The following is a 21359-nucleotide window of genomic DNA, read 5'->3' as shown; positions in this document are numbered from 1 at the left end:
TCTAGTGTAATTACACTAATAGCCATTTCAGCAGCCAGGCTAATTTTATGTACAGACAGGCTTCCGATTGAGCTGTATTTTATGATGCAGTAGCTCATTATTTTTCTTTGCATCAGTCTACAACACTGAAATCTGTTTGAGCCCATCATCATTTTGGCACATGTTGGTCAAAAATATAACAAAATGCTCCAAACACTGCATTATGAATGACCCCCGATCTATTTCATTTTCAGGGTTGAAACATGAATGAATGAAATTCCAGCAAAGCAAGCCCGAATGAGAGTGATAAACTCTGTATGTATAAAGAAAAAAAAAACCCAGCAGGCTCAAATAAGAATGAAGATTTATAGATAGATAGCTAAATTAATAAAATATAGAAACACTTAGGACCACAGCACAGCATCGTGGGCATCTCTAAAGAATGGGGTTGTCGTCTCTTGATCAACTTAGAGTGGATCATGCTAAAAGAAGTTACCGACAGTTCTGGCACCTGTATAATATTTTGCCAAGCAATCTCCTGTATGTTGGGCATGAATTTAGTGAAGCTTACTCAGAAGCTGCTTGTTTCGACTCACAAAAGAAGTTTACCTCATTGAAAAGTTTGTTAAAACAGCTGTAGAACAAAATTGAAACTGTTGCCACGTTCCACCTCACCCTATCCAACCATATGGTCACAATTTGCATTCATTTGTATATTTTACCATATTTTATTTTATTTTTTCCCAAACACTCTTGTGCTGTGGGCTGTTTGATGACTACAAATATTCATTTTTCTTGTAGACCAGTCAACTCGCAAAAAATTTGTTGTCTGTGGGAAACGGTGAGTTTGAGCACCAACTGCCAGGCAGCAAGTACTTGATGCTAATGAGATAGAGACAGATATCTTTTAAACTGTTGTTGTAAGTCAATCTCAAAAGTAATATAAAAATGTAAATCTTAAATCAAATCTGGTATAATAACCACGTATGTCGATTCGGGGACCCCTTGAGAGATTGAAGTTGATATTTGAGGAATTGTTGAGCGGTTGACTTCTCTAAAGCAGAATTGTTACTGTTCTGTGCCTAATGGCACTATCAGTGCAAAGAGGGAGAGATGTTTCCAGATATAAATAGAACGGCTGGGTTGGTTTCTGAAGGTTTCCTTGGAGAGGAATAGGAAATTAGGTGCTTGCTGCATACATTATACCAAAAGCTTTGCGTGGGTTCACTCGTTTTCACTTCACAAAAAGCATGATGACTCACTCCTCCCATTATTATTCAGCATACGAAGCTACTACTTGTTGGGTTGTTTTGGCATGGTTTTTTTTCCCGCCCAAAAAAACGCTAGATAAATGAAGTTTCATAAGGAGTGATTATCTCCTGATTCTATGGTATCACAATACTCAAGTGTTATGTTTTAAAATGATTGTTCAAAAATGTTTCGGCAGTTTTGTTTTGTTTTTTTCGTAAATGCTAGATATGGTAAATGAAGTTTCATAATGAGTGATCATCTTCTGATTCTATGGTATCACAATACTGAAGTGCTATGTTTTAAAATTATTGTGTCATTTAATGCTTTTAAAATTGCTAAATTCTGTTGCAGGAAAATACATCCTTGCTTTACCCAGAGGAATTGTATAACAGTCAGGTTTAAACTCTCTTCCGAAAAAATACTCACAGTGCAAATAATTAGCAACCCCAAGGCAAAAAACAAGCTCACAACTGGGATAACCCAAACGAATAGAGAGGATTTCATTCAAATTCAGTAAGTGAGCCTTTAGGACATGAACAGAATTCTGTGGGTGTATTGCAGCAGGAGAATACTCTGTATCTCATTCACTTTTGACCTCAGCTTTCTCCATTGTTGTGGAAGAGTATCTGCATACATTCACTGGCCACAACATTTGGTGAAATCTAATAGGATCTAATACAAAGTTTGATTTTTTTTTTTTTAAGACATTCCTACTGGTGGTGAAACTTACTTAGGAATTACATAGTAAGTTAGATAGTTTGGAGTGACAAAATCATCCATCCATCCATTTTCTGATCCACTTATCCTCGCAAAGATCGCGGGGCGTGCTGGAACCTATCCCAGCTGTTTTCGGGCGGTAGGTGGGGGACACCCTGAACTCGTTGCCAGCCAATCGCAGGGCACAAAGAGACGAACAACCATCCGAGCTTACACTCACACCGAGGGACAATTTAGAGTGTCTGATCAGCCTGCCATGCATGTTTTTGGAATATGGGAGGAAACCGGAGTACCCGGAGAAAACCAACGCAGACACAGGGAGAACATGCAAACTCCACACAGGAAGGCCGGAGCCGGAATCGAACCCTATACCTCTCTGAGTTGAGTGCGCCAACCAGTCAACCACCGGGGCGCCCGGGGTGACAAAATCCATTTTTTAAATGTCCACTGTATATTGATATTTTTGTTCTCCACAGTAATATGCAGTTCTCAATGTAAAAAGTTTGCTCACCCCTGCTCTATTGCATGAGGTGTGGTGGGGTCTGCATCGATAAGCATCTTCTTCAGACGACCCCTTTTAGGCTTTCATTACCATGTTCTGAATATTGTAAATGCATTTTGTGGAATGTACCATGCCCAACTAAACTCAACTAAACTAAACTAATACAGCAACATGTTTATGATTGCGGTTATAGTTTGTATTACATCATACTGGACGGAATGTTTCAAAAGTATTTGACTTGCCGTATTTAGCTGCCCCAAAAGGTCAAAAATAACTTTAAACAACTAATCATCAAAACAACTTTCAACAATAATACTTCAATGTGGCTCTTGTATCGGATCGCATAAGCTTATGCAGGTGTACGACATGTCCAGTGCAGATGCCTGCTACGCTATATGATATATAGCAGGCCTCACTAAAAGATAGACTCTCTGCAATACTTGAAAAAAAATATCTTCTTGAAAAAAAAAATGTCTGAATCTAGATGATTTAACTTTGTGCAACCACTTGACAAAATCAAAATGAGTAAATTCAACACACCATTTTTTTCCAGTGCAGTTAGACTATGCTAGACCTGTGTGAGGCACAAAAATAGAGTCAATAGTGAGTGCGGCCCATCTATGTGCTATGGTTTCAGCATGCTAACAACCATCACTGAGGGCAAAGGGTCTTTTGTTCTCTCTCCATTTGTAGCTGCAAGACAGACAACAGCTGCATGGAAAAAGAGAATTCCTGAATCAGTTATTCTCCTCATAAAAATTCACCACTATTAGTGGCATGATATATCATGTTGGAGTTTAACCTCTGAGCCCTTCACAGCAGGTTTCTAATAGAGCAGCAACCATAGGCTTGTTTAACTGTGGTTTCACTGCAAAGCAGGATACTTTTTGCCCGTTCTTTATGTTTCCCCACTTTTTTGCGATTATTGCGACATGTAAAATGATATGGCAGCTTCATGCAAAAAAAGCAATGCAATGAATTCCATTAATTTCATGGCATAAAAACATTTTACCAAGTAGATGCTAACGTAATTAGCGCTCAAGATGTGTTTTGTTTCTATGCTGCCCTCCAATAGGTTGCTTCTTAATTTCAGAAGTGCATGTCACAGCAGAGGGCTTCAAATACCGGCTATATACCTATTACCTATTTTTTTATACATTGGTACCTCTACTTATGAAATTATTTGGTTCTGGAAGGAATTTCCAGAACCAATTATTAAAATGTTTCAGGTCTAACCTTTCATGATTAATTTCCATGAAATTACAAAAATATCCGAGTTTTGGTTCCAACACTTTAGTATTTCACTATTAGTGCTGGAGATACCATCCATTCACCCGTGTTCTTCTGCTTATCCGGGATTGGTTCGCTGTGACAGCAACCTAAGCAGAGAAGTGCAAATTTCCCTTTCCCCTGACTCTCTTTGCACATCTGATATTTAAAAATAAGCGAGCAAGAAAAAAAGAGGAAAATCAGCTTTTTACAAGACTCAAACGTGTAATTTCAATTGGTATACTTACTAATTATATTCACAGTTGTTGTTTAAGAGCCATACTTAACATATTAAAGCTTTTAAAAACTTTGAAACCCCACAGCTTTTCCCCATGACCCATTTCCTTCCTTATTTCATTTCTTCCAGACAAAGGATTCACATGCAGCGGTGTCAGGTTATAAGCATAAAATTGGTTTCACCAGTTGTTAAATTTACTATAGTTCCACTCAACAGAATCCAGAGGTGAAAGGAAAAACATCGGGGAACATGATGAGCATTGTTCATGCCAGAGAGTTAAATTCCACCCCCCTTGTGACGTCAAGGTTCATCGCTTTCTTTTCAAATGGAGAGAAATAGACTTTTTAATTCAATATGAACAAGTATTTAACTTTTGTCCAAAGACGAAAGCAATAAAGAAAACACAATTTTAGCGCTTCAACTTCAAACCATCCGGTCATCAGCCAGTAGTTATGCTCGTTCTCACAGCGTAGACAGGACGTCTGTTAACCTGTTTGCTGTGTTTGGTCATGAAACTATGATTAAAGCTTACTATGTCAGGCTAAAGGTTGTTTTTTTTTTTTTCTTTCTTTTTTTGAAGGGGGATTTTTGCAAGACATAATATACACAAGTGTGTATTATTCTTGAGAAATTAGAGGGCATTATATGTGGTCAAGCTACAACATTTCTCTTAAAAATAGTACATTTGGTTGGAAAGAGGCGAGCCTCCAACCCCTAACCCCCACACACACTTTTTGATAAAATATGTGTTTTCTAGATTAAAACAGAAAAAAACAGTGAGACTTGTATCCTAGAAACCATCATAAATTTCGCTGTCATAACAAGCCTCCCTATCCAATATTTTTTCACATCATATGCTAATCATCATATTCAATCATTTCACAGTTGTGTATTTTTTTTGGAGCAAATTTGCAAAATTGCAAATTACAAAGATTAAAAAGCCTGAACCATTTCAACTGAGCCCGTTTTTTTTTTTTTAGCACATTTCCTCGCAACTGACAGCGACTCTGATAAGGAGACTTTAAGGACAAATGTAGCAGTCCAAACCAAATTCACAGTCACAAAATGAAGACATCAGTCATATTTCAATTGAAACGCCCATCAAAGTTAGCTCACTGTCCACCGGGGATTACCCTCAATTTCTTTTTCCTCTGAGAGATTCAATAGCAGTGGCAGCCATCTCATAGCAGGGCTGCGACCATATGATGGAATGACTTTGCAAGCTTGTGCCTGCGCTATCTCTCAGTGCTCTGTCAAAGAGGAGCCTCCAGTCAGTGCTTAGTGGCACAAGATGCATTACATTGTGGTGACATTCCAAATAGCCCCCCGAGGTGTTCCACCATTGCCGTGACTGACAGGCCAGGTTGGGAAACCTGTGCTGTCCCATAATTCACTGGATGCTCCGTGCTCTCTGTGCTCTCGCATTCTTACATCCCAAGACATAAAATTCTGGAGCTTGTCACCACATAGCATCACCCTAGTGTATTTCAGCGCATTTACCTACAACATCACTTTACTACATAAGGAAATATATCGTTTGAGAGCCATTGTATTCTCGGTTACACACCAAAAATGTGCTAGCTAGAAGGGTTCAAGGAAAATGTTTTTGGGGGTTATTTTTGCCAAACCCCAAATCAACCAAAAAAAAAAAAACAGGCTCTGGATAGAGCTATGCAGTCATCCACATAATCAATGGAATCCCTTAAAAAAAAAAAAAAAAAAACAACGGGCGCTCCTTTGTCTGCTCCATCGTGTGTACACAAGCACACACACACACACACACACACACACCATTTATTTCATTCAAAATTTTGTTCAGCAGAAAAATATTAAAACGTGAATCGCGACAAACCACCAGAGGCAAAACCTTCGAGGATCTGAAGCCGCTTTAAAAGTCCTCCCAAACATCCATGCTGATCTGCTTAGCCACCCTGCCCTCAACCCCCTAATGAAGCAGGGCAAAAGAGCTCATGGGCTTTTGGCTGTCCCTCTTACCGAAGTTTACAAGAAGCCCCCGTCCTTACTCGCCTTTTTCCACCACACAGACATATGCATAGAATGGCACAGAAAGACGCACACCTCCCAAACCCCAAACCACTAACCCTCAGACCAATCTGTCCATGGCACTGAAGTATTATTAGACTAACACGCTCTCTGAGGGGAACCGGTGAGTGCTGAGAGCTGGAAGATGAGAAATGCTACAGGGGCTACTAGTTCCATTAAAACGGTGTTCACCAGGGCCTTGGTTATCATCGACACGGACGCTTACAGCAATGTGGGCGGGCTCACCGATCCATGACTGTCTCCTCTGTCTTTCAAGGATTTGAAGGAAGCCGGTGTGAAACCGACACCAATGAGTGCAGTTCGAATCCTTGCCGAGACCACGGCGACTGTCTGGACCAGGTCAACGGGTACAGGTGACAAGTCTCATTTCCTCTAAATGCAGTTTGTTGGATATTTCTGGAAAATTTCACAGGATTGTGTTTAGAGCATATCGATGCTTCCTCAAATCAAATTAGCTTTAATTGACAATACAGCATCAATCAGAATACAAATTTAAGTAGCCTGCTACTTTAGGATTCCATTCTCAATATTACTTTGTGATTTAGAAACGTCAACTTCAATTTTGTTTTTTGGTCCTTTGCTTGGCACAGAAGTCTTTGTAAAAGTCTGAGACCATCATTTAATTTATTGTGGGAGCAATGCTATAATGACGACAACCATACAATAACTTGTGGTGGAGACCGCGGGATGGAGCGTTGCAAAGAAGAACTTTTGCAGAGACGGCAAGACGACTCAAATTGGAAACTGTACTATTGGAGAGTGGTGTCGTCATGATGTCAGAAAAATGCCTCCAATTGGAGAAGAGCTGACAGAATGATTTAGTCTTATTTTGGCTGACTTACTTAGAGGAAACAGCATCATTAAACTGTCCAAGTGTCCCGCCTAGTCATTGTTTTTTTTTTCTCTGCTGCTTGTCTCCTCCTCCTCCTTTTAAAATGAGTAACTTCAGGCCTTTCTTTCTCACCACGGAAAGATATAGCTTTTTAATGTGCACAAACTTACCTCTTTAACTCATTCAGTACCAACCAATTCTGGACCAAGTTTGAAAAGACGTTTAAAAACGTCTTTGGGAACGAATGAGTTTTAAGAATTACAGTACATGGAGTGGGACCTTAATTGGAATGGCATTGGATTGCCATTATTATTGTTTTTACTTTTTTTGTTGTTTTGTGTTTTGTTTTGTTTTTGTTTTTTTTCACGTACAAAAGCGTTATTAAACAGCTACACTTGAACACTGAGATCAAATTTAATTATAGTGAAACAATATCAAACTGATATATTGATAAAACAAAATGACATTCATACAATCATACTCGTCTTACCCCAAAGAAGCTTGCAGGTGCTTGTTCAGAGGTGAGGTAGTAGATTTAATTAAAAAAAACAACTGAATACTTCCTTTTACTGCATTGTTAGGTGGCACATGAGAGCTTGTTAAATTTTCATGCACATCAGAGCAAAAATGTGGATAATTTCAATTTCAATAATAGTTTTTGGAAATACTGGACTGTAAAATAATATTGCTCGAGCGCATGCTCAGGTGCCTTTGCCGGTGCAGAACGTTTCGTCGACATTGTGGGGTATGTATGTACAAAGACGAGGTGCGGAGACTGTTCACGTTGGTCAGTGGCTTAGCTAATCAGGATGCAGAATGCAATTCACTGTTTAAAAGCAATTTAAAAACTGCGCTAAAAAACCCGTGAAACATCGAAGCCGCGGAAGGTGAACCGCATTAGAGCGAGGGATCACTGTACACTAGAATTATAGGTCTTTTGGTTACATTTTTTGGAATAATTTAGTGGAAAATGTAACCTAAAACTCAAATTAAAAAGTAAACAAACACTCCAGTGTAAAAAGTATCCATCAAAATGGACCATCATCTACATGTCTGTTCAGCCACCACCCATCGATATGATTGTTCTGTGTTTTTTATTGCAGCTGTGTTTGTCGAATGGGATTTTCCGGCCTCCACTGCGAGCAAGACATCAATGAGTGCTCCTCACAGCCTTGCCTCAATGGCGGAACTTGTCAAGACCTAGTGAACAAGTAAGAATAAAAAGCAAGGTAGAATTGATTGCCTTTTATTTTCAAAAGCATAGAGGGCATCCTTGGCATACTGCATCGCAAATAAGCTGCTCTCCACAAGACAGTAACTAGATTCAGCTGCAAAACATCACGTCTCTGAATTCATTCTCCAGCCCAGCGCTACGGGTACTTCTCTCTGGTGTGCTTAATGGGAGCCCCTGGCCCTGTGGGCTTAGTCGGACAGATGTGTAAAGAAGTCCCAGGTCCAATTTGAGTCCTAAATGGTTTGTCTCCCGCCATGATTTGGCGGGTGACCCGACCCTCCTCAATACAATGCTGGCCTTATTGCACAGTCCGGTGTGTCTTAACCTCAGTGCCCACTACAAGAACAACACAACGCACTCACCATTATCTTCATCTCCCTGACCCGACAAGTTGAATGAGCTCTTGTGCACTGAGCTGATGTATCTGACTCTGCACCGTGCTCCATGGTGTCTTTCCACATCTGTACACATTCACATTCAGCTCTTATCATACTGCATGCACTGGGAAAGAATAAATCGTTATCAACTGATGCGGTTCTGTTTTATAAGAAGCTCAAATGCAGTGTTAGCAGGCAGGTGGCAAAGCAAAGGCTGTTCATTTTTTGTCAGAGTACTGTCACTGACCACTTGAGCCTTTTAGAGCTTCCGGAATTAGAAGGTGCAGCGCTTTTTGCGCCACATGATAAAAATGACTTCCATATCACCAGAATTGGATATAATGTTGTTAATTTGATGATAACAAATGACACCTTGCTTAAATTATTTTGATTTCAGCCAACCTATAAATAGGGAAGACATTGCCTCAGAGATGTGAGGTCAGAAGATATTAGAGCCAATGACAGCTGGGGAGAGGGATTTGAATGGAGTAAACTGCATTACCAGACTCATTAGGCTATTCCCTTCAGTAATAAGTCATCAAGCATAATTCAAAGCGAGTTGCACCCAGGGAGACTTAATTGCCGCTATATTGTTCCTGTTCGAGAGAGATGTCTGTCAGGATCACTATGAAAAATCAGTTCCTCCACCTATTCAAATAGTTCCATCAATATTATGCCATCCCTCTTCCTTATTTGTTATGGTCTGAATTGAATATGCCAGAATAGATATTCTCTGATGTATGGTTTACTTTAACTTTATAGGAATATTTACAACTCAGTTTATCTTATCACTATAGCATTTCCTTTCAGTATTACAGTATTACACACATTATTTCACTAGCTACTAGGCTCCAGTGCAGAATGCCCACCTAAAAAGAGCTTCGATTATCCCATGCACGCCATATATGCGCTCTGTGTGTGTGTGTGTGTGTGTGTGTGTGTGTGTGTGTGTGTGTGTGTGGGTGTGTGTGTGTGTGTGTGTGTGTGTAGCTGCAACACTGTAGAAGAAAAAAAAAACAAAAGTCCTGTTCTTAAATTGAACATAACCAGACCAATATTGTTTCAAGGCATCTCTTGTCTCCGTCAAATTTGTTGATAGCCTACCATAAATGTGACGTCATTGTTTTACCGATATCAATCCGACAGTTATCTGTCAGATAGTTATCGTGTTTCCCCATAACAATCCAAAGCAAATTAACCAACTTCCGGAGAAGAACGAATGACATTAATATGATATTAAATTGATGATCAGTTATCTATTTTCAAATGCTGATAATGCTGTTATGACATTATATTGTATTTAATTTATTGTAGTTGCATTCTTCTACAAATCTATCCTTGAAAATAAATATCTTTTCATATTCTGATTCTGCACACCTCCCCAAATGCCGTTTAAAATGGACATGTGGACACAAAGAAATGTTCATAAAAGAGTTCGCATCCGATATTCCATAATCCTCTAAACATGACAATTTGCAAAGTTGCCAATGTTTTGAAGGGAAAACAAAATGAATTCTGACAGCATGCTCCACTTTTCACTTTAAAATTTCTGCGATATCTTTCTGTTCCACAGGTTTCAGTGCAGTTGTCCTCCTGGATATTTCGGAGCGCTCTGTGACCTGAGTGGGAACGAGTGTCAAGTTTCACCTTGCCAACAGGAGGGCACCTGTATAAGCAGGCCCGAGGGCTTTGTATGTGTCTGTCGCCCTGGATACTCAGGTACGTCTTTTTTCCCCTTGGTGACAACAAGATCAATGGAAGAGTCTAAAAAGCTTATCGGGCTCTGGGGTCAACCACAGTACTGACACAGATGAGGTTTAGTATAAAAAACTGCTTCTTTTAATTGGTCTGCCTGCCCAGACCAGATACAGTGGTTACCTTTTAGTGACGCTAACAAGATAAACATTTGTGTCACCTGTTTGGTCTGATGGAAACTTCTCACTGTCACTTGCTTCCTTTTATTTTATTACATCGGCTTCCTTAGTCTCGCAACGCTGTAGTTGCTTTACTTCAATCCATTCGTCTTATTTTCCAGCCAGACAGGTATCGAGCTATTTTAGCACACATCCGTGAGCACGCGAGCGTGTGTTTTTGCACTAAAGCCGATTCCTGTCAACGACTGGGAAGATTAATTTCATTTGTCTTCCGTACTTGTATCATCAATTTATCCTTCCTCAATTGAGAGAGGGGGTGAAATCTCTGAGGTATTGCAACTCTGGGGAGAAGAACCTGACACGCATGGCCCAATTCCCACTGAAGCAGCTTTTATTATTAGGCCTGCGCACACTATTGTACCAGTCATTACTTTTTCTGAGGCTCTAAGCACATGTAAGGAAACGGGACTCCCCTAGAGAGCAAGCAGCCAGAGGATGCAGTCCAACTTGGCTCAAACCCACTGAAATTCACACAAGTATTCGCTTTGTAACTTTCCACCGCAGCAGAAAAACTACCTGGATGGTTTGATGTAACTTTTTGCGGAGGGCTCAAACATTACCCTGTTTAAACTTCATTTCAAGAAATTCTGAAATGTGGATGTATGTGACACATAACTATAATATGTGCTACTGGCATCAGCAAATCAATTGCTTTTTTTTTCTTTGTGCATATTGAATGCCAGAATCAATTTAGGGTCCAACAGTTGATGGTGCTTACGAATAAATCAGTGTAGTCTATATCTGTTAGCTTGCATGGATGGGATTACACGATAATGACAGTTCATTTCCACCTGCATTTTGTTTTAGATTGAATTTTATTGGTGTTGCTGGCTAGTGAGCCAGAATGTTCAGCTTTATTTTGGACTTGGCATTCTGTCTGACCAGGTTATTCAAAGTCACATTTACTTTTTTTTCCCCCCCAATACTCTTTTATTCTTTGTTTTGGCATCAATTCCAACACATGAAGAAACCCAACACAATAAGGAGGTGATGGAAATTGTCATCATGCAATTTTTCAATTTAAATTCCTGCACTTATGGCCACTTTCTCCTGGTAACGCATAAGTCCTTTTTTTTTTCTCAAACACAGCAGACTTCTGACACACCTACTGCACACAAGCCGGGAATGGATGCGAAACACCAAAGAGATGTGATTTAGTGACAGCTGAGGCTGGCGTCAAATTGTGGAAAAGTGGAATTTTCCTTACATTTGTGGATGTCATTGAAATTCATAAAATAGATGATACAAACTTTAAATTTGAAAATGCCAACGGGTGCAATGTGAAGTCTGCCAATCAGGCCATCCAGACCGCTCCGGCTACAGTTAAGCCCCCTTTTCAGAGGACGTTTTTCTACCTCGAAACAGCCTGATTCCATCCTGCGTGCTGATTCCATCCTGCGTGGTCGCTTTTCCATTACACTTTTTCGAGGCTGTGAAGGCTCCAAAGGTTTTCGATTTTAATGCAGGCCAGCAACATGTTTGAAGCAGAAACACCCTTCGCAGTGAGCATTGTAAACAAACCGCAAAATTAAAGCACTACTGTAGTCAGTCAAAAATTAGCATGGCTAAAACACAGACCGGGTTAATGACGATTCTGGTGACCGATGAAAACTCATTTGTAGACATTTTGCCATTTTACTCTTTCAATCCATCACTGACGGACCGTTGACGGACCTTCCATTTCTACTGATGGAATGGTCACCTCTGTGTTTAGGGTCTATGCTAATATCTTTTACAATAATGTTAGCATCTTTATTAATATTGCATTGTAATACATTAAATTGAATCCAACTTGGCGTTTTTGCAGAATCAGTGGGAAGAGGAAAAAGTAAACTGTGGCACAGAAGTAAGTGGTAACTTTTAAAAGAAAAGTGGTCTTCAGAATAATGTAAATCACATAAAAAAAATTACAAATACATAACGGCATATCTATTAGTATTGTATTTTTGGTTGGGGACCCATGTAAAAAAAAAAGAAAAAGGTTTGTTACACAAAAGTAGTTTTGTCTTTAAACCAACAAAAAGTAATAATTTGGGCTTTTTAATAAAAGTACAATCACCAAGCTGGAATAGGGAGCGTAACATCTAATAGAATTGCCTTGGTCCCTGATTGCCTCATTAAGTGGTGTGTGGTAATGGCAGACCTGTTTGCATGAGTCAGAACATTACTGTGCAGTGTCACATTACAATCATGAGATGTTTATTTTAAGTCGTGACATTTTTGGATGTGTTTCGCATTTTAATCAGCTTCTTTAGCTTTTAACCATTCACACCTAACAGAATAGAATGTACATATCTATGGTAAAGGTATAACTCCAGAGTTATTAATGAGTCCATGTCTTACTAACAGCTTGTCACCCATGTCTTTTGAATGCAGTTGATTTCAATCCACCACAATGGCTTTAAAGGAAATGACTGTATACCGAACAACTGGAGAGAGAGCCCTGGAGGGGAAAATAAAAGGAAGCTTACTGTTACATTACAGGTCCAGCGCAAAGGCACATAGTCAGTAATTGCCTTCGTATAAGCGCTCACCTAATCACATAATTATGCACAACTACGTTTTGTGCTGTTGTATACATCATTTCCCCTTCGTGCCATATCGACATACACCATAAAAATGTTAATCTCACTCTGAGACAGCCCAGGCAGCTGCCTGAATCTCACTTGTCGGATCGTTAATGAGGATGTTTTGCTTTTAAGGCTCCCAGCATGTGTTATTTAACTATGCATGAGAGCAGCGTTCAGTCCTGAGGTCAGGAGTCAATACGGTGACATGATTCATGGGCGATCATGTTGATATGAATCACAGTTTGGGCTGTTGTCATTTGTCACCCTCTGTTTTCTCTTCTTCACTCGTCATTAAGTAGCGTGTTTCCCTTGAGTGACGGTACAGAGCAATCAACACATTGTTGCGGTTTCCTCGGTGAGCACATTGTTGGACGATGATGTTGCAGCGCGGCGTCAGTGAATTTGCGCTGCTGGATGAACATGACAAGAGAAACGTGTCATCAGTTCAATCTAGCGTGCCTACTGTTTTCTGTTGTCTTCCATATATGATTTTTTTCCTTTTATCTTTTAGCTGAAACGTTTAGAATGACATTGCATTGTTTTATTTTAATATAGCATAGGAACACACAGGTGTCTGCTCTTTAATCCCTGTAAAACGTTTTTTGGGATAAGAAGCCTTATTTGGTAACTGGATCCTGGCATAAAATTGACCCCCACCTCCACCCCCAACATAATTAAAGGTTAAACTGAAGTCAAAATAAAAGAAAGTACAATTAATGCTGTAACTAAAAGTCATTATGGACTTTTTTTTTTCCTTTAAGGAATAACATCAAAATATATCTTTTCAACTCAATGCGAACGCTGATACAACCTTTTTTATAAATTATTTTCCCACCCCTCTCATAGTAGTTCCTTGATCCTAAAGCAAATGTTTTATGACCTTAACTGGTGCATGATTTTACAGTGAAGAAGCGCACTTTTGTAGCATTTTATTAAAAAAGATTTGAATCAACCCTCTGACCGTTCTATTGAATTCTAACTCCTAGCTTTATCCTATCGAATGCTTTGAAATACAGGCAACATTGATTTTATCTTCCAGTGAATACTTTTTTGACACCAATTTATGTATTTCACTACATCTACCCGAACTCCTCTTCCCCCTGCCCCTTAGGAGTTTATTTTCTTTTCCCATCGTGTATTGATATTTGCACTTTGAGGATTTGTGTAACCTCTGCACTCAGAACGATGAAAGGTAGACAAAAGTAGACCACATGCTACAATTAAAAACAAGATACTGTACCTTTTTACAACTGTGTGGTTAATAAATTATTTTATATTGTATTTAGTCAGCTGGGGATAAAGAACTCTAAAACCTCCAATCATGTGTACAGTCCTTGCTTTATGCCTAATTCAGTTGCTGATGTTTGTTTGGAAGCCGGCTGATTAAAGTTAATGCTGGTGAGAAACTAAAGGATGTTTCTCCGTATGATAACTAATGAGGTGTCAAACTGACTCATGAGAGTTGATGATTTGGCTTGCAGCAAATATTTAGGTATAGCTTTTTTTTTTCTTTTTCTTTTCTTTTTTTACGGTAGTAGGATAGTAACCCATGTGTTACAATTTCTACAATTTTTGTAGATTTTTGCGTATTGTCATCTTTAAATCAAAGACAAAGCATAAAAATTGTGTGATATGAAATATTCCAATTCATGTTTTATTTATATAGATTTATATTTATGTTTTGGTCATAGCACAATACCGCTTTTATTGTCCATAGAGGGCAAAAATACATAGTAAAAAAATAAGAACTATATGTGTATGTTTAGCACTGATGCCACTGAACATGTCGAGTGGTTGAAAGTAAAATAAATATTCAGGAATAATACTTTTACAATTTTTGTAAAATTGTATGTTGCGTTATATAAACTTATTTACATCGACTGCAGCACATGGGTTTTAAGTGAGCGTGACGGACCTTGAGCTAAAGAGTAAAGGATACAAGTGAGCCATGATATCATTTTATAGGTGCCTTGCCATTCACCCATCCTTCCATCCAACTATTTTCAACACCGCTTATTCTGAACAGGGTCACATTTCAAAGAGTACTATTCACACCCACATCCACACCATAGCTGACTGGGAACCAATCCTACACTGCCCGCATACGAGTCAGGCAAGTGTACCCCTACACCGTCAGTGACACTCTGTACCTTGCCATCCATCCATCCATCCATCCATCCATAAATTGATTTTAGATCAGTTCAATTCGGATTCTGTCCAGTTCGTAAGATTAGCAAAACAAGGCAACTCTCTAACCTTAAGATGAAGATTTACACGCGATGATCAATATGCTGAACTTAGGGAGACAGTACATTACAAAATTCATTTTTGTAACATTTGCCCAAACATATTTAGGATAATACATTCATAAATGTGAATAAGACCTGATTTGAATGGCTTCCTCTTATCAAGGCAAGGACCATGCTATGTTTATTTATTTATTATTTTAATTAATTAATTAATTATTTGTTTCTATTGTCATCCCAGCGTCTAAAATGCCTTTTTTTTTGGGCAGCTTTAACATACTCAAAGTGTAGCTGCCCCTGGCCCACTCGAATAAAACAGAACAAACAAGACAACACATTTCATGACAATATGATCCACTGTGAAGAGCAAATTGATTACAGTATAAAACACAGCCTGTACTGATTTTCAGAGGTAGGAGCAAGCAAGTCTCAAGTCATAACCTTCAAGTCTCAAGCAATTCTAAAGTTACTGGGGGGCGGGGGGGGGGGGGGGGGGGGGGGGGGGGGGGTGCCAATGCTATGCTGTTTTTTTCTTTTCTTTTTTTACATTCTTGTAACTCTCCCATTTTAGTTTTTTTTTCATTTACATACATACTCATTTATTTCACATTTTGAATAAAACAGAGATCCAATTGCTCCAAAACCTAGCGTGATAGAGACAATCGAAAATCAGTTTTAGATTCTGCACTGAAAATTTAGTTAAAAACTGCCGTCAGACCTAACTAACATAAGTCGTGGTCCCCGGTATTATCATTGATGATTACAAGTATTTACAGATATTTTAATACAATGATAGCCCAAAAGAATCTGGCCTTTAACAATAAAACAACACCACAGTTTTACCAAAATACTTGAATAATAAACCAACTATCCCCGGGCACGTTTCAAAGAAAAGAAAAGGAAGAAGGAGACATTTTATTCAACTGGAATAGGAAGTTCTAATGGGAAAGGTCACTTATTACAGCATTTTTAATGAAAGAAAAACACACGTCGATATATTCTAGTTAAACAAACAAACAAACAAACAAAAAGGCCGAGTATGCAATGTGACCCACGTCTTTGCAATCCATTGAAAATAATGAATGAGCCTGACAAAGCAGTTTACTGCATCAGTGGGATATACAGTTCAACAGATAATCATTATATAGCTTGACAAGGGCATGCAGTATACAACCCGTGAGTAGCATCAAAGGATAAATCTGCCGAGTTAGTTTTCTTTTCGCCAAAAAGTCTAATAAAAACACATCACATACTCAAACTGCTTAAGTGGGTGGTGATATTTTTTTTTTGATACAAGACATTTTGACTTAAACTATGTAAGTATGTCAAAATACATTTAATTTCCACTCTCTGGTTGCATTTTTGTATTGATGATATGAGGTTGCATTCCCAATGTTGTTGATCAATAAATCTAGTCAATAATCCCTTGAATTTCATACCTCCAGCATCTTAATCTAATATGAGACAGGATGGATCCTTGTTTTGGGTTTTATTTTCTTATTTTTGTTTTTTGTCTGTGCTAGAGTTTGACCCTCCGATCCCAATGTGGCAGCAGGGGTCGAGGAGCATCAGACCAAGCAATCTTCTTCCTCTCTTCAATTGTCAAACTTTCTTCATCCAATCTTGCATTGTCACATTGGGTGTGTGTGTGTGTGTGTGTGTGTGTGTGTGTGTGTGTGTGTGTGTGTGTGTGTGTGTGTGTGTGTGTGTGTGTGTGTGTGTGTGTGTGTGAGAGAAAGGATACTTGAGTTCCCTACTCTGAACTCAGAGTGGCACCAGGTCATGTGTCCTGCTGCGTTTTCTTCATGGTTCAAATTATTGTGCTTTCAGAGATGTTCTCTTGAGTGGATATTTTCGTTGACCACTCTGGTCATTTTCATCTGACCTCGACCATCATTTTTGAACTCTCATTCCCTGAATGTGTACTTTTTGTTGAGCCAACGTCTATCAATCCTGCACATAGTTCTGAGCCAAAATGAATCAGTGTAGATTAAGCAGATCATGTTGACGATGTCTACAATACACTGAGGGGTTAGATATTTGTGTTAAGAAGCAGTTGAATACGAGGGTCATAAGGCACACACATAATTAGGGACGAGCTGTAAGAGGCTCGACGGATTTTATTTGAGTTTTTTATTTTTGCTCATACACTATTAAAATGACTCACACAAACTAAGAAAATACACTCACACAATCCTGAAAGCCTCTCATACATACTCGTGAAAATGTTTCACATGTTATTGAAAATGCTGTCATTCACACTACTACAACAGATTAGACGTATTCTCATGAAGACACGCAAGCTTTATATTGACATCGTGGCTGTGCTGTTTCCCTCGAGATAGTCATGGATCATAATTTCATATTCATATTGTATAATCGCATATTATCTTAACCTGCCTTTCGTCGGGAGACCGTCCGTATCAATTATACACTTCAAACTTAATATGCGTGTGAGAGTATGTACTGCACTTGCAGTATAAACTCAGTGGCCACCAAATTAGGTACATCGGGAAAAATGCCACGGTGCTATTGTGGAGCGGCGGTGTTGAAACTCTCTGTCACGCGTCTGGAAGTAAACACACTTCCATCATTATTCAGCAAGTTGGAACAGAAAAAAATGATTTCTCCTTTGTGCCGCTTACTTATTATTATTTTTTCAATTAATCAAGTGGCCGCCAGCTGCCCATCCTCATCTTTACACTGACTTTACGAATATGAGTATGAAGATCCTGACTTACACTTTTAACTTTCGCTCTCCAAACAAACAAATGTATGAATTCTTTTGCTTTCAAGCTCTAAATAGCTACCTCTCCAGTTGAGTTGGACTGTTTAAAGAAGTATGCTTTATTTCCTAGGGGCATGGTGTGAAGTTAACATTGACGAGTGCATTTCAATGCCTTGCCAAAATGGCGGGACATGTATCGACGAAGCCGATCAATATCACTGCGTGTGCCCCAACGGCTTCTTTGGCCCCGACTGTGAGACCAACATTGACGAATGCTTGTCGGCACCTTGTTTTCAAGGGAGGTAAGTATTTATCTCTGTCCCCTTCAAATGATTAGGAGGAGCTATGATGGAATTACTTTGAATTAAGGTCCCTCCACATTGCCGTGATGATTTTCAGGATGTCAAATTAGATGTTTCTCAACATGTGTTTTGTGCAGCAATAGAGCTGCTTTCAAAGAAGCATTCTTTTTCATCTCCACTCTCATCATTTTTTATTACTTAAATCAATTCCGCCACCTCACTGCTTCTGGGCCTACCTTAGCTGTCACGATGGAATCTCTTCCTACACGTGTCTTTGTGAGGCGGGATGGAGCGGCGGCAGATGTGAAGTAAACATTGATGTGAGTAGACTTCAATGATTAAACCTGCTGAATGTTCGGGAAGAAGAACTTTGTAGTCTTTGTGTGGTCTCTAGTGTCACTAACTTTATTGACTCTCCGGCGAGATAGTGGGACCGAAGTACCACGATCATGCAAACTTTGTACAAATACCTGATTAAAGTCAATTGCTCAGTCTAATGCGTAATTGATTCGAACACAACACAGCTTCAGCTGGACTCTAAAGATAAGGCATTGAGTTTCTTATAATGTCTATTTGAACATTTAGTTTAATCTCTTCTGATTGCCCGGTTGCGGTCGAGAAGAGTAGTGGACCAGCCCAGACACCTTTCGTGTTGTGTTAGCTGGAGCATTGGTGATAAGATTGTTGTCCACAATCATGTGTCGAATATGTTGTCAAATTGTATTTATCGCCGAGTCTATAAATTATTTCCGCCTGTGAGCAAACAAATATGCAGTTATTTCTTACTGCCTCAGATAATATTTTGTACCTTTGTTGTGACCTCTTACGGATTATACTATATTTGATGTACTGTATATTTCTCTGCAGGACTGTGTGACCAATCCCTGTTTGAATGGTGCTACATGTATTGATGGCGAAGGGTTCAACTTTACTTGCAGGTGAGTTGATATGGTTGCTCTTGAAAACATTTAATTTGCTATTGTAAGCAGTGAAACTTGTATGGAGGGTGTGTGAGAAAGTTAACTGGCGAGTCATTGGTGCCATGCCGAATGATTCATGATTGTTTTGAATGACCAATGGCAGTACAGTAAGGCTATGAAAGAAAGTGTTTTCAAAGCTGATAATAATACATCCCTGTACACAAAACGAATATACGTTTCCTTTTATGGATTCTCTGAATGTTGCAATGAGACAGAATGTAGTTTGTGGCCTTGGAATAATCATTCTAAACCGAGACAACCTTAAAAAAAAAGTTAAAGTGCTTGAATTTCACCTCAGATAAGGTGTAAGAACCTTGACTGTTCCACTGACATCTTTGCTTGCACAGTTCAGTCTGTCACCAATTAAAAGTACATTTTGAGTGGAGCTGTGGTGTGTGTATTCAATCACATCGCCCACCGGTGCTTCGGGTATGCTGCAAGCCAGTCATTACTATTTAATTGCAGTCTTTGTGTCACTTGAGTGATGACACGCATCTAAATATATGTTGTCTGTGGTAAGAGTGAGGTAGGACTCTGCATCCCGCCCGGTCTCCTACAGTTAATTACTTTGTGTGACCTTGTGCTATATGCTTCTATATGGTCTGTGTCACGTTTTTAATGTCTCCGTGACAAACATGACTTCAAAAAGCCCACAGCTCTCATACGATATTGATTTAGTGGACTGCAATTTCATATTCACTTCAAGGTAAGTTTATGGGAGTGAATGTGTATTACAGGCAGGTAATGCACGCTTTGCTTGGCATTTTCAAATAAACGTGCAGTCCGACACAAACTAGAGGGACACATTCACAACTTCGATGATATCCAATTTAAGAATACTATTTCATCAACGGAATGAAAAAAGGTAATGGAAAAAATGTTTTGGGGAATGCATATACGAAGTAAATGTGGGGTAGAAGAAACATTACATTTACTCCTGCAATATTTTTTCCTGGTCATAAAAAACAAAAAAAGAGAGAGAGAAAAAAAACGCAGATTGTTTCATTTGCACGAGATGATTGAAGTGATGCATATTCTGGTCTGCACCTGTCCAGCAAATAGCCTCAGAAGCACTCTGTGCATGTATGGCCAGCTCGGAGGTCATGCATGAAAAACTTGCTCATTCGTTCTTGCTGCTGTTGTCCATGATGAAATCAAAAATACCTTACACAGCTCACTTCACAACACAGGTGCAAAAAAGAAAAAAAAAGTCAGCAGCAAAAATTGATGATTGAAGAGGGTGCTATTTATGTGGTTAAAATGCTTCCTGAGGTCAAACAGGGGGTTCTTACCAAAGCGTGTGGATTTTGATATATCACCAAACTCTTCAAGTCCACCAGAAAAATGTGGCAAACAAATTAATAATAACAAGACATCATTTTTTACGACTGTATATATTAAAAGAAAAAAGCATGTGCACTTGGGACAAATGGTTAAATATTTAACTGAGTGGAGAAATGGATAGCAAGACAAATAGAGATGAATCCTGTACGTAAGGTATCCTGCTAAAAATTCCAAACAAATCTTAATAATAAGCCGAAATGAATTGCATGAAAAAAATAAGACAACAGCCAACAAGCTTTCTAATAAATAATGAAGCATCTCCTGGTCACAGCCACCTGAAGGAACTGACATCCTCCCACGTTTACCAACATCATTTGTTTTCTTAGCTGTCCGCCAGGTTTCACGGGGGATTTATGTGAAGTGGAACTTAATGAATGTGGCTCATCTCCTTGCCACAATGATGCCGTTTGCCAGGATCTTATTAATAGCTACGTCTGCCACTGTCGGTCAGGTAAGTCGCTCACACGCTGTGGAGGTGACTTCTAGCCGACGAGCCCACGCTGTCTGTTACGTGAACCCTTTTGTTACTCGTGAAACGACTGCAACGTTGTCTTCCTCCAGCCCACTTTCCCAGAGTGCACTTTGCCATCTGTAAAGCATTTCAAAACTTAAAGAGCATTCATGTTAGACTCAAGGCAACTGACTGAGGTGGTGTGAAAGGTTCCAATCACGCCTGTAAAGTTACTATTCTTCCGAACCTTCTCATAGTCATTTGCTTTTCTCTGGGGACTGATTTAGTCATACAGTATGAAGATAAAGTGATAAATAGACGATACTCCTGCACCTCATTAA

General features: G+C 39.2%; 1 protein-coding gene across 1 annotated transcript in view; it reads left to right on the top strand.

Moving 5' to 3' along the window:
- Nucleotides 1-21359, top strand: part of eys (eyes shut homolog) — a 172694-nt gene that overhangs the window by 89374 nt on the left and 61961 nt on the right. The window contains exons 23-29 of the mRNA XM_019870330.1: nucleotides 6277-6373; nucleotides 7956-8063; nucleotides 10037-10182; nucleotides 18072-18243; nucleotides 18485-18563; nucleotides 19111-19181; nucleotides 20894-21018. Of these exons, the coding sequence (XP_019725889.1) occupies nucleotides 6277-6373; nucleotides 7956-8063; nucleotides 10037-10182; nucleotides 18072-18243; nucleotides 18485-18563; nucleotides 19111-19181; nucleotides 20894-21018 (798 nt within the window). The remainder of the gene's footprint in view (nucleotides 1-6276; nucleotides 6374-7955; nucleotides 8064-10036; nucleotides 10183-18071; nucleotides 18244-18484; nucleotides 18564-19110; nucleotides 19182-20893; nucleotides 21019-21359) is intronic.

The sequence above is a fragment of the Hippocampus comes genome, unplaced genomic scaffold (genome assembly GCF_001891065.2).
Source record: "Hippocampus comes isolate QL1 unplaced genomic scaffold, H_comes_QL1_v1.1 scaffold76, whole genome shotgun sequence".
In the NCBI taxonomy this organism is placed as follows: Eukaryota; Metazoa; Chordata; class Actinopteri; order Syngnathiformes; family Syngnathidae; genus Hippocampus; species Hippocampus comes.
The sequence above is the reverse complement of the archived record's forward strand: the minus strand, read 5'-3'. Positions and strand labels throughout refer to the sequence as shown.